The 14,724-nt window shown below is 40.5% G+C and overlaps 1 protein-coding gene across 1 annotated transcript in view; it reads left to right on the top strand.

Annotated features, from left to right (window-relative positions):
• The window catches only part of LOC122560370 (transmembrane channel-like protein 5), a 101,171-nt gene that overhangs the window by 61,119 nt on the left and 25,328 nt on the right, over positions 1–14,724 (top strand). Inside the window, exons 13-16 of the mRNA XM_043711006.1 lie at positions 1,377–1,510; positions 4,005–4,181; positions 8,463–8,541; positions 10,952–11,053. Of these exons, the coding sequence (XP_043566941.1) occupies positions 1,377–1,510; positions 4,005–4,181; positions 8,463–8,541; positions 10,952–11,053 (492 nt within the window). The remainder of the gene's footprint in view (positions 1–1,376; positions 1,511–4,004; positions 4,182–8,462; positions 8,542–10,951; positions 11,054–14,724) is intronic.

The following is a 14,724-nucleotide window of genomic DNA, read 5'->3' as shown; positions in this document are numbered from 1 at the left end:
TTTTTCACGCAGAGGGTGGTACGTGTTTGGAATGAGCTGCCAGAGGATGTGGTGGAGGCTGGTACAATTGCAACATTTAAGAGGCATTTCAATGTGTATATGAATAGGAAGGGTTTGGAGGGATATGGGCCGGATGCTGGCAAGTGGGACTAGATTGGGTTGGGATATCTAGTCGGCATGGAGGGGTTGGACTGAAGGGTCTGTTTCCATGCTGTACATCTCTATGACTCTAAATGGCAGATGGAGTTTAATTTAGACAAATGTGAGGTGATGCATTTTGGAGGATCAAATTTAGGGAGAATTATACCATAAATAGCAGAACCCTTAGAAATATTAATGGATCTGGGTGTGGCAGGTCCACACTTCCCTAAAAGTGGCAACACAGGTGGCCAAGGTGATTAGGAAGGCAGATAACATGTTATTGGCTGGGGCATGGAGGACAAGAGTTGGTAAACCATATTGCAGCTACATAAAACCCTTATAGGGTTGGATTTGAGGTATTGTGTGCAGTTTTGGTTGCCACACTACCAGAAGGATGTGGAAGCTTTGGAGAGTGCACAAAAAAGGTTCACCAGGATGTTGCCTGATCTTGAGGGCACTAGCTATGAAGAAAAGTTAAAATATCTAGGATTGTTTTCACTGGAAAGTCGGCGGTTGAGAGGAAACCCAATAGAGGCCTACAAAACTATGAGAGGCTTAGATAGGGCGGATAGTCAGAGGCTTTTTCCCAAAGTTGAAGTTTCAGTTACAAGGGGACACAGGTTCAAGGTGAGAGGGGGAATGTTTAAGGGAGATGTGCGAGGGAGGTTTTTCACACAGGGAGTGTTAGGTGCCTGAAACGCACTGCTAGAAGAGGTGGTGGAAGCAGACACGTTGACGACATTTAAGAGGCATCTGGATGGTTCCATGAACAGGGAAGTAATAGAGAGATACGGATCGAATAAAGGCAGAAGGTTTGTTTTTTAGTTTAATTAGGGCATGATGATAGCACAGGCTTGGAGGGCCGAAGGGCATGTTCTGTGCAGTACTTTGTTCTTTGTTCTTCTTTTAAGGTATAATTCCCTATCATGTATGATGTCAGGGAATCATGATTTTATTTTAGATCTTTCTTATTTATTATGGTATAAAAATATAGATTCTTTAAAAAATAGATTTTATATATGTGGCATATGTACAATCAGTAAATTATGAAGTTTGCAGTATTTTACTGCCAGTATATACAGACAGACACACCCACACCCACACATATATATGTTGTGATGTACAGTTGTAATATAATATATGAAGTTATTTGTGAACCACATGACTCTCACCTGGTCTAACTGTTGGCTGCTTTTGAAGAAGCACACTGACTAACCGTGTTCGTGTCTGTTCAGGTTAGCCTAATGATGAACTGCCAGCCTCCCCGCAAAGCTTGGCGAGCTTCTCATATGACAACCATCTTTATATTCCTGTTGTTCTTTCCTGGTTTCCTTGGCGTACTTTGCTTGTTGGGAATTACTGTGTGGAAGTAAGAGTTTTTTTTTAACCTGATGTAATGGCACTTGCATAATTTAGTATATTTTATGGAAGCTTATTTTACACCTTAAATAATAAACACTCTCAATGTTTAAAGGGGAGGAAAAATGTTGCAGCAATATTCCTTTTTCCAATATCCTCATCAAACATTTTTCTAAATTAAAGAGAATAATTTACTTGCCAGTTTTCAAGTAAGGCCCTTGTTCCTGCTACAATAGCAACACCAACTGTGAGGAACCTCAGCAGAAACAGAAGATTGGTGTGGGTACCACGTAGATCAGCTGGGTAATATGGCTGGGTTATGGTGCAGAGTGGTGCAAACAGCATGGATTCATTCCCATACCAGCTGAGATTACCATGAGGCCGTGCCTTCCCAACTCTACACCTCTTCCCAACAAACTCAACACTAGTTATCTCTCTCTCCTTGAGCGAGCAGCCTCTGATCTTCTGGGAGTACAGTCATAGAGTCATAGAGATGTACAGCGAGGAAACAGACCCTTTGGTCCAACCCGTCCATGCCGACCAGATTTCCCAACCCAATCTAGTCCCACCTGCCAGCACCCGGCCGATATCCCATTCGAGGCACAGAGAGGATATGTCACAGGGAAAGGAAGAAAGCTTTGAACAGAAAGACCTAGATTGTCTTTCAAAACTCTGAGCACAATGAAAGTTTAGATTTCCTGTAAAATCCAGGATTCTTTCAGTTCTTGAGCATTTTTACTGCTTCTACTTTGCGGCTGCTGTTTTAAGAGGGAGAGTCAGAGATGGCGACTAAAGTGCAAAGTGCAGAATCTCCTCTGGACATCTGCTCTGCCACTGTAACATTGCTAGAAGTGCAGTGGAAACCCTGTTTACCCATTCAGTGTGGATTTTACTGCATTTCTATGAAGGTTACAGCAGCTGAGCAAGTGCTGCTCTGACCAAATTTTATTGTAAAAACAAGCAAGACTATTTGCTATTGTCAACTCCAATGCAGTTGTTTATTTTAATTCACTGTATCATTTGGGCAAGTTTATTTTGCTCAATCTACAGATAGTTGACTTAATTGGCTTATCACAGCAGGTCAGAGGATATATCCTGAACAATTACAAATGTTATCTGAAAATCAATCCACAGAATTTGATAAATACAAAATGTTCCTAAAAGCTGTAGTGTTTTCAACTTGAACTTTGTTGTATAGCAGAATCTTGAAATAATCCCAAAAATATTGATACCTTATCATAGTCTTGTCTGGGAATATCTTTGGCGATCATTCAAATTGATGCCTTTTAATCACAGTTAGCTGCTTCATTAGAAGCAAATACTTATTCATTCCAAAAGTGGCTTATGAAGATTCATATTTTCAGCATTTGCAGTTTTTTTCACTTGTATCCTTTTAATGTTGCATTTATTTATTTTGCAGCTCTGTGCAGCTGTTTTGATTTCTCGGTTATATCCACCATCCTATCAGACCTCGGCTATGACAGTAGGCAATGCGGACAGGCTTTTAGTTTTGAACCATTAAATTAAAGGAGAAAGTGAGGACTGCAGATGCTGAAGATCACAGTGGAGAGTGTGTTGCTGGAAATGTACAGCAGGTCAGGCAGCATCCGAGGAGCAGGAGAATCGACATTTCAGGCATGAGCCTGAAGAAGGGTTCATGTCCGAAACGTCAATTCTCCTGCTCCTTGGATGCTGCCTGACCTGCTGCGCTTTTCCAGCAACACATTTTCACCATTAAATTAAACCTTGTTTCTGCTAAACATAGATCCCTTCTGTTTATTGAAGTGGATTTTCAGATCATTAATGAGGCAAGGGCTAGGCCTCAAGTGAACTTTAACAATAGGTGTCAATGCATTATCTGAGATGACATGGCACCTGTTGTTGAAGTTCACTTGAGAATTTAACTTTTAGTTCTGGGATTTACATATAAAGATCTGAAACCAGCATGCCCATTCTAAAAGATGAGAGACTTAACAAACAAGCCAGGTATTTTTCAATATATAATTTCAGTTACATCACACTGTAAACTTTTGCTATAAATTCTGTGCCTTATGACCTTATTCTCCACGACTACCTGATGAAGGAGCAGCGCTCTGAAAGCTAGTGCTTCCAAATAAACATGTTGGACTATAACCTGGTGTTGTGTGATTTTTAACTGATGACATATGTATGCTTATCAAGAGACACTTTTATAAACATGAGTCAAGCTATTAAAATTGTGCCTCATTGTATTAGGGATGATTTGGAGGTGGACAAATTTAAAAATCACACAACACCAGGTCATAGTCCATCAGCTTTATTTGGAATCACTAGCTTTCGAAGCAGTGCTTCTTCATCAGGTGGTTGTAAAGCATAATCATAAGAACACAGAGTTTTTATAGTATTGTATGATTTATCATTATACTAGAAATTGCTTTATTTCATATGGTGCGATATACAAATTAACTCTAATGTAAATATCACTCATTGCTAATTTCCTATATATATTAAAATGTTTTCCTCAGATGGAAGCCTTCCAAACTCTGTGGACCCTTTAGAGGATTAAATGTGCCGTATTCTTCTATTTCTCACTTCATTGACAAGATACAAGAAACAGTTTCTCATCTGCACTGGCTTGTATGGTGTTACAATAACTTAATTTTGAACCCACTATTCTACTTCATCTTAACAATTATTGTGTTGTGAGTATTATGATCATGTATCCTGCTCTTAGTTCTTATGTCCTTATGTTTTATAATTTGGTTTAACTACAGATATATTGCTTTATTTCAATAAATTTTCCTCTAGCTGTGAAAAGGTGAATTTGGTCTCATTCACCTCAGATCACCTGATAAAATGATGCAATTTAATCCTTTACATACTGTCACAATTACAAAGAAATAAAATGATTCAACAAAATCATCTTTATTAATTTCATGCACAGTTGCACACTGAGTGACAATGATGCAGGGATTTCTGTTTAGGCAGCTTCATGTTACTTTAATACATTAAGTAAATCATGTTCTTAGTTTTGCTGATTTAAACTTGGGGAACATTCAGAGTCACTCCTGGCTTGCCTTTGTACAACCATCAAAATGTCATTGGATGCCAAAAATGCAATTGATTCATTCAATTTGCAAGAATGCCAATATGAAGGGAAAATAACATTATTCTGTATGACAAACAATTAATATTTATTTTCTCTCTCTATTTAAAACACATTGGTATTTTACACCAAGGGACAGATAGTTGCAGGCTTCAGGAGTAATGTCAGGTCCAGGGGGATAATACATGCCACGAGGGGTGGAGGGAGTTTCAACTCAGTTCTGAAGAGGTTGTAGGGGTATGTGAGGTAAGTATGCAGTCAGTTTTAACAGAGCTCTGATGAAGAGTCACCTAGATTCGAAACATTAGCTTGCTCTCTCTCCATGGATGCTGCCTGCCCAGCTGTGATTTCCTGTATTTTTTGTTCTCATTCTTCAGTTTAAGGTTTCCTGTGTAACTATTTTATTTAGTTATTTAGAATTAAGTTCTTAAATTATTTAATCTGAATAGAGATTTTCACAGGGTCCAAAGCTTAGCAGAATTGTTCAATGGAAAGTTTGATTTACTCCAACATGAGGTTCCCACCTGCTTGAAGATCACTACCATTCTGGTGCTGAAGGAAATTAGGCTGCTCCCAGTGGCTCTGACATCCAGCATGAGAATGATGTGAAGGTGCCGGTGTTGGACTCGGGTGGACAAAGTCAGAAGTTGTAGTGTCAGCACCTTGATAAATTCTGATTTCGCTAACTTTAATTACTTGGTATAGTTTTGGGTTTACTTATTCCTTTGGTTAGATCCTCATCATCCAACTCTTATAACTATCATGTTATTCCAGCCATTCAGTCTGTCTCCAGCACCTCTAATTTTTGATTTTTTGTAATTATCTTTCTGTTGAAACTTTATTGCTGGAACAGCACAGCAGGTCAGGCAGCATCCAGGGAACAGGAGATTCGACGTTTCGGGCACAGGCCCTTCTTCTCCTGTTCCCTGGATGCTGCCTGACCTGCTGTGCTGTTCCAGCAATAAAGTTTCAACTTTGATCTCCAGCATCTGCAGACCAATTATCTTTCTGTCTCAATTAATCAGATTATAGGTCATCCCTTCACTAGTTATTCAGCTATTGACATCATACTCACACCATTTGACACTTTTGATCACCTGCAAAGACTTGTTATTCCGCCTGTTGATACTCCACTCACACCATTTGTACTTTCTTTTGATATTCTTAATTACCTGGAATTACCTAGCAATGATCTCTCCTCCACAAAAATTCTACACACTTCCTTCCACTTCATCTGATGAAGGAGCAGCACTTTGAAAGCTTGTAATTTCAAATAAACCTGTTGGACTATAACCTGGTATCATGTAACTTCTGACTTCATTATTATGAAGTTCTTCGACAGGTTAGTTATAGCTCACACCTTCTCCAGCCTCCCATAATGCCTTAATCCACTGCAATTCATCTACCATCACAACAGGTCCATGGCAGACATCATCTTCTGGTTGTACACTCATCCCTGGAACATTTAGATAACTAGGACACCTACATCAGACTCCTGCTTTTTGACTTTAGCTCCGTCTTCAACACCATAATTCCAACCAAATGTATCGTCAAATTCTGACACCTAAAGCTGTGCTCACCACTCTGCATCTGAATCCTCAACTTCCTGACCCACAGACTGCAATCATTGATAACACTTCCTCTACAATAGTCCTCAACACTGGTGTCCCACAATGCTGTGTACAGTACTCAGCCCCTTACTATACTCCTTATGCGCTCACAACTGTGTGACAAAATTCAGCCCCATTTCCATTTACAAATTTGCTGATGACACCACCATAATGAGTCAGATCTTAAACAACAATGAGACAGAGTACAGTAAAAAGATGGGGAGCTTAGTGGCATGATGTAATGACAACAATTTCTCCTTTATTGTCAGAAAATTAAGGAATCATAGAGTCATACAGCATGAAAATAGACCTTTCGGTCTGACCAGTCCATACTGACTATAATGGAGGAGAAAGTGAGGTCTGCAGATGCTAGAGATCAGAGCTGAAAATGTGTTGCTGGAAAAGCGCAGCAGGTCAGGCAGCATCCAAGGAGCAGGAGAATCGATGTTTCGGGCATAAGCCCTTCTTCAGGAATGCTTCTGTGCGGAGGACATGACCTGGGGGGTGCAGTGAGAGAGGGACACACTGAAATCTTTGTAGAGGGAGGAAGAGAGCTTCTTCAAGGAAGGCATCCTTGTAAGAGGATTCGCAGAAGGTTGAAATCTTTGAGGAGAAAGTGAGGTCTGCAGATGCTGGAGATCAGAGCTGAAAATGTGTTGCTGGAAATGCGCAGCAGGTCAGGCAGCATCCAGGGAACAGGAGAATCGACGTTTCGAGAATCACGAATCCTGAAGAAGGGCTTATGCCCGAAACGTCGATTCTCCTGTTCCCTGGATGCTGCCTGACCTGCTGCGCTTTTCCAGCAACACATTTCCATACTGACTATAATCCCAACCTAACTAGCCCCACCTACTTGCGCTTGGTCCATATTTCTCCAAATATTTCTTATTCATGTACTTATCCAAACATCTATTAAACATTGTAACTGTGCCCACATGCACCTCTGAACGTTCATTCCCCACATGAACCACTCTCTGTGTAAAAAAAGCTTCCCCTCATGTTGGGTCTCATGTCAGGAGTGGAGGACACACAGCTGTCTATATCAATGGGGTTGAGGTGGAGGTGGTTGAGAGCTTCAAGTTCCTAGGAGTAAATATCACCAACAATCTGTCCTGGTCCACCCACGTTGACTCTACAATCAAGAAAACACACGAATGCCTCAATGTTTTCAGAAGGCTAAGGAAATTCGGCATGTCACAATGACTCTTACCAATTTTTGTAAATGCACCATTGAAAACATCCTAGCTAGATGCATCACAGTGTAGTATAGTATCACAGTGTAGTATAGTAATTGCTCTTCCCAATACTGCAGGAAATTACAGAGAATTATGACTGCAGCCCAGTCCATCACACAAACCAGCCTCCCATCCATTGACTCTGTTGATATTTCCCACTGCCTTGGGAAAGCAAGCAACATCATCAAAGACCCCTCCCACCCCGGTTATACTCTCTTCCACCCTCTTCAGTCGGGCAGAAGATGCACAAGTTTGAAAATACATGTCAACAGATTCAAGAACAGCTTATTCCCTGCTATTTTAAGACTTCTGAATGGCCCTCTCATACATTAACGTTGCTCTTTCTCTGCACCTCCCTCTAACTGTAACACAATATTCTGCATTCTGTTCTATTATCCTGATGTAGTTAAGTAAGATATGATTTATCCGGGTAGCACACAAACAATACTTTTCACTGTATCTTGGTACTTGTGATAATAAGAAAGCAATTCAGATTTCCCAGGCAATGCAATGGTGGGAATTCCACAGGGTCCCCGTGTGCAACTCCCATCAACAATGGAATAATGACAGCATGGCCAGTGAGAAATTTGTGATGATATCTCAACAAAGCTGACCATAATTCATAATCGTTAATGGTACTTGTTCACATCATTTATAGTTATTTTCTTTAAATACTTAGCAGCAAATTATCTTGGGTGTCATTATTTTTCAGAAATGATTCTCAGCCCTGCATAGCTGAGAAGTTTTTACCTAGCTGAGAAGTTGTTTGCATTATGCCCAATAAGAACTCTGTGTTTAAATAGTCCCGTGTCTCACTCTCTGATTCAGTCTGTGAGTACATACTTAAAGCTGGTTTTAATGAATTTAATTTACCCATTGTTGTCAATCTATAATTTAAAAAAGCATAGAAAATACTATTTTCTTAATTATCAATTGTTATGCAGTGTTAATTTGCAGGTAATAAACATTTGTATCATAAAATAATTATATTAATTCATCATTGCTATAACTATCTTTTCTCTCTTTCTCAAGTGCTACCATTTACCTGTATTTGCAAATTATAGATGGACGGAAATTGATGATACAACTTTTACAAGAGCACATTAGTAATGTAAGTCTGAGATGTAATTTATCGCATTCTCTCAAAGCAACTGTAGTTTTTTTTAGCGTTTATGAAGCTACATTTTTCATTATTTTCATTTCTGGTCAAGTGTTACAAGCAGTTAGGAGAGACAGATTGATTCCTGTCCCACCCCTCCACTGGGCACAACAAAGTTTGGATTTATAATGAACATGATTTTGCCAATGGATTGTATATAGTTCAGTACCAAGAAAAAAAATAGGCAGGAATCTTTACCAAATAAAGAAAATAAAGGATGGCACGGTGGCTCAGTGGTTAGCACTGCTGCCTCACAGCACCAGGGACTTGGGTTCAATTCCAGCCTCGGGCGAAGTTTGCCCGTACTCCGTGTGTCTGTGTGGGTTTCCTCTGGGTGCTCCGGTTTTCTCCCATAATCCAAAGATGAGTAGGCTAGGGTGGATTGGCCGTGCTAAATTATCCATAGTGTTCAGGGATGTGTAGGCTAGGTGCAATAGTCAGGGAAAATGTTGAGTAATAGAGTGGGGGGGGGGCGGGGGGTCTGGGGTGGGATACTGTTCAGAGGGTCGATGTGAGCTTGTTGGGCTGAAGGACCTGTTTCCACACTGTAGGGATTCTATGAACTGGTTGATTGCAAACAAAACTTACTCAAACAAAGGTGTAAAAATTATTAACAAAAGGCTTAGAAGTAAAAGTAACAAGCACTCTCCAAATCTCTGAGTTGGGAAAATTTTCAAGAACTCTGTGAAGTGTTATTATACAAAGTACTTTGGCTAAATGACAGAGCGTCACTGGACCCAAAACATTAACTCTGCTTTCTGTCTGCAGATGCTGTCAAACGTACAACAGTTTTCCAGAAATTTCTATTTCTGTTTCTGAATTCCTTATCTGCAGTTTTTTGGTTGATAAGGATTAAGAATCCTTGTAGATATCCTTTCACCTAACACAAGGATTGAGCTGCTTAGAACATTGCTACAATTATGCCATTGAAGTTATGTTAATTCAGTGCAGAGTGAAATTAATGCTTTATGACTTTTCTGGTTTATTTATGCAGAAATATTTTTATGATCTGAAATTGGCCACTTGTGAGAACAGTAGAAGCAAATTCATTAATAATTTTGAAAAGGGAACTGTATACGTGAAAGGGGAATTTGTAGGGTAATAGGGAAAAGCAAAAACCGAAATTAATTATAAAGTGGTTAAGAAGGTGTTTCGCATGTTTGCCTTCAATGCCCAGAACATGGCGTACAGGATTGTGACAACATGTTGAGCTTGTACAGAATGTTTGTGAAGCCTCTTCTGGAATACTGTGTACAGTTCTGATCGTCCAGTTGTAGGAAGGATATTATTAAATTGGAGAGGGTTGAAAAGATGTACCAGGATGTTGCCAGGATTGGAGGGTTTGAGTTATGAGGATAGATTGGGACTCTTTTCCTCTGGAGCAGAAGGAGGTTGATGGGTGACCTTACAGAAGTTGATAAAATCAAAAGGGGCATGGAAAAGGTGAAGAGCAAAGGTCTATTCCCGAGGGTGGGTGAGTTCAAAACCAGGGAACATATTTTTAAAGTGAGAGGAGAAGGATTTAAAAGGAACCTAAGGGGCAACTTTTTCACACAGAAGATGAACTGCCAGAGGAAGCGGCAGATGCAGGTACAGTTACAACATTTAAAAGACATTTGGGCAGGTACATGGATAGGAAAGGTTTAGAGGGATATGGGCCAAATGCAGGCAAGTGGGACGAGTTTAGTTTGGGAAACTTTGTCGGAATGGATGGGTTGCACTGAAAGGTGTTTCTGTGCTGTATCACTCTAAGGCACTTGCAAAAAGTCAGCAAAACACAAATGGCAAGACTTAATTATATAATTAAAGTTAACACCTTGCAATGATATTAAACTCCCAATCTTAGCAACACAGTCATGCAGAAATGCCTAATGTGGTTAAGTGGATGATATACAGTGATTAGATGTTCTTGCACATTAATTATTTGTTATTATTTTGTTCCTTGCATGCTTTCTGAGCACAATCAAATATGATAAATTCAAGCAAATCAAAACTGGAGAAAAGAACATGAGAAATATTTTCAAGTTGCTGGAATTGCTGTTCATCATCATCCTGTATCAACCACAGCAGTTGTTATGGCTCAGTCAAAACCCAGAAATGCACTGGGTTTGGCAGCATCTGTGAAATAAAAGGTTAATGTTTCGAGTTCTGTGACCGTTCTTCAGAATTCATTGTCATGGCTAGTTGATTTCCCAAGGCTAACAGTATATGTTGGTGAAATGTATTAGAAGGACATGGAATAAGTAGAACTGTAGCCAATAAGTTTGCAGGTGCCTGATGAACTAATTCATGTAGTGACTCAATATGATGCTGAAACATGAAAATTGGTTGATTAACCTTACAGAGGTATTTTCACTGTTAGGAAGGAAAAGACAAAGCATATTTACTGCAAAAGCTCAATAGCATGAAAGGAAAGATGGTATCTTCTAAAGAGAAGCTTATTACAACAAAAATCAGTGATGAGGTGAGTAATACACATTCTATTAATGTTACAAATGTGCCCAGTTTGATCAACAAAACAAACACTGGAATTGTTTCAGCGTAAGTGTAATGTAAATCATTTGATGATATTTAATGACAAAAGACAGCAGTTCACATCAAACAGAAGTTATAAGACTAGAAAATGCTGTCTTGAGATTTTTCACCACTGATAATTATGTAATAAAAGCCAGTAATGTTTTCAATGCACTTTAAAGCTTGCTTATTATCATTAATATTACTACATTAAATATAATAATAATTCCCTGTCATTTACAAAATAGTTAGAAGCATCCTAAATAAGGTGGGTGAGCTTGCAGCGTGGGTTGGTACCTGGGACTTCGATGTTGTGGCCATTTCGGAGACATGGATAGAGCAGGGACAGGAATGGATGTTGCAGGTCCCAGGGTTTAGAACTTTCAGTAAGAACAGGGAAGACAGCAAAAGAGGGGGACATGTGGCTTTGTTAGTCAAGGACAGTATAATGGTAGCTGAAGGAACTTTTGACGAGGATTCATCAACTGAGGTGGTATGGGCTGAGGTTAGAAACAGGAGAGGAGAGATCACACTGCTGGGAGCTTTTTATAGGCCTCCACAAAGTTCCACGGATGTGGAGGAGAGGATCGGCAAAACAATTCTGGGGAGGAATGAAAGGAACAGGGTGGTCATTATGGGGGTCTTTAACTTCCCCAACATTGATTGGAAATGTTATAACTCTAGTATGTCGGATGGATCAATGTCCAACGTGTGCAGGAGGGTTTCCTGACACAGAATGTGAAAAAGCTGACAAGAGGGGAGGCCACACTGGATCTGGTACTTGAAAATGAACCAGGCCAGGTGTTTGATTTAGTGGTAGGTGAGCACTTTGGAGAAAGTGACCATAATTCAGTTACATTTAGTTTAGTGACTGAAAGGGATAGGTACGTGTCACAGGGCAAGAGTTGATGATGGGACAAAGGCAATTATAATGTGATTAGGCAAGACTTAGGATGCATAGAATGGGGTAGCAAAATGCAGGGGATGGGGACAATCGAAATGTGAAGTTGTTTAAGGAACAGATATTGCGTGTCCTTGATAGGTATGTCCCTGTCAGGCAGGGAGGGAACGATAAGGTAAGGGAACCGTGGTTTACTACAGAAATTGCATCTCTTGTTAAGCAGAAGGAGGAGGCTTAAGTGACAATGAGATGAGATGGTTCAGATGAGGCGCAGAGAGTTACAGATTAGCTAAGAAGGATTTAAAGAGAGATTTAAGAAGAGCAAAGAGAGGACATGAGCAGTCTTTAGCATGTAGGATAAAGGAGAACCCTAAAGCTTTCTATAGGTATGTGAGGAATAAAAGGAGACCAGGGTAGGAATAGGGCCAGTCAAAGACAGAAGTGGGAAGTTGTGTGTGGACCCAGTGGATACTGGAGAGGTGCTAAACAAATATTTCTCATTGGTTTTCACTCAGGAAAAGGAGAATATTATAGAGAAGAAAAAGATACGAGATATTAGACTTAGCGAGTTTTGAGAAGTTTTGTAGCTCAGGTTGAGGTTTTGGATGTTGGTTTGCTCGCTGAGCTGAAAGGTTCATTTCCAGACGTTTCGTTACCTTACTTGGTAACATCTTCAGTGGACCTCATGTGAAGCAATGCTGAAAATTCCTGCTTTCTATTTATATGTTTGGGTTTCTTTGCTCTCAGTTCTTACATCCAGATCGTTAATGTATAACATAAATCTTGGTGGTCCCAACACTGACCCCTGCTGAACTCTACTTGTCACCAGTTGCCATCCTGGAAAAGGCCCCTTTATTCCCACACTCTGCCTTCTGTCAGTCAGCCAATCCTCTATCATGCCAATACCTTGGATACCTTTCCTTAAGGATAAAAATCACACAACACCAGATTATAGTCCTTTAGGTTTAATTGGAAGCACTAGCTTTCGGAGTGACGCTCCTTCATCAGACTACCACCTGATGAAGGAGCGATGCTCCGAAAGCTAGTGCTTCCAATGAAACCTGTAGGACTATAACCTGGTGTTGTGTGATTTTTAACTTTGTACACCCCAGTCCAACACCGGCATCTCCAAATCATTCCCTTAAGGAATCAGTTCACTCTCTTGCCAACTCTCCAGGTGATTGATGAGACCCCTGCCTCATCAACAAGATTTCATCATCTTGTCAGATTACTGCCTGCAGCCTGAGCATTTTGTTAAATTGGTGTTGTCTCTTTTCTGTTGTGCTGACGTCTGAGCTTTGTAATGGTTCTTTGATGCAGGAATTAATGTCATGAGGGTTAGTTGCATGTGAGTCAGCCAATGAGAGGTCTAGTTATTAAGTTGTACTTGGTTGAAATTAATTCCAGTTGATAAAATCTACTGCTCCCTTCAACTAATGGACTGAAAGTAACAGCAGACTCATTTGGCGGTGTGCAGGAGATTCAGTTTTTTAAAATTTGTACCATACATTCTGCATCTTGTTGAGATGCATAGCAGTGAATTCCTTTCTAACTTCATGATTTCTCTCAGAATCATTTAAATTACTTAAATATATTGGATGTTCATTTTACAAGATTAGAACCAATTGACATTTTGAAGTTTGAAACGTGGATATCTTCTCATCTCCATATCACCATCAAACATAATTACAACCTTCAGCACATGTTTATGCTCAAGTCGCATCAAGGTAATCAGTAACTGCAATAAAAAAACTTGCATGATAATTTTCAAACTTTGTTATTACTAAGAACTTTGCTAGCTACAAACAATTATGGGATATCTTTCAAATGGACTCAGGGAAGGCAAAATAGATTTTCAAACTTGAACTTGTCACTGGTGTAATGGAAATATTGAAGGCATATGCCAAACATTCTCTGCATCAGAGTGGATACGATGATGGCCTTGTTATCATTCTGTCCAATGAACTATGGAGAATTGGATATCGTCAAGCTGCTGACTGTAAAAGTAGATTTTGCAGGTGAATTACTGGCAATGATCCTCAAACGGACCCCACCACCAGGGATATATTTCCCTCCCCTCCCCTATTAGCGTTCCAAAAAGACCACTCCCTCCGTGACTCCCTCGTCAGGTCCACACCCCCCATCCACCCAACCTCCACTCCCGGCACCTTCTCCTGCAACCGCAAGAAATGCAAAACTTGCGCCCACACCTCCCCCCTTACTTCCCTCCAAGGCCCCAAGGATTCCTTCCATATCCGCCACAAATTCACCTGCACCTCCACACACATCATTTACTGCATCCGCTGCACCCGATGTGGCCTCCTCTATATTGGGGAGACAGGCCGCCTACTTGCGGAACGTTTCAGAGAACACCTCTGGGACACCCGGACCAACCAACCCAACCACCCATAGCCCAACACTTTAACTCCCCCTCCCACTCCACCAAGGACAAGCAGGTCCTTGGACTCCTCCATCGCCAGAACATATTAACATGACGGTTGGAGGAAGAGCGCCTCATCTTCCGCCGAGGAACCCTCCAACCACAAGGGATGAACTCAGATTTCTCCAGTTTCATTTCCCCTCCCCGCACCTCGTCTCAGTCAAATCCCTCGAACTCAGCACCGCCATCCTAACCTGCAATCTTCTTCCTGACCTCTCCACCTCCACCCCACTCTGACCTATCACCCTCACCTTGACCTCTTTCCACCTATCACATTTCC

Source organism: Chiloscyllium plagiosum, chromosome 21 (assembly GCF_004010195.1).
Source record: "Chiloscyllium plagiosum isolate BGI_BamShark_2017 chromosome 21, ASM401019v2, whole genome shotgun sequence".
NCBI lineage: Eukaryota > Metazoa > Chordata > Chondrichthyes > Orectolobiformes > Hemiscylliidae > Chiloscyllium > Chiloscyllium plagiosum.
This window is presented reverse-complemented; position numbering and strand designations above follow the sequence as displayed.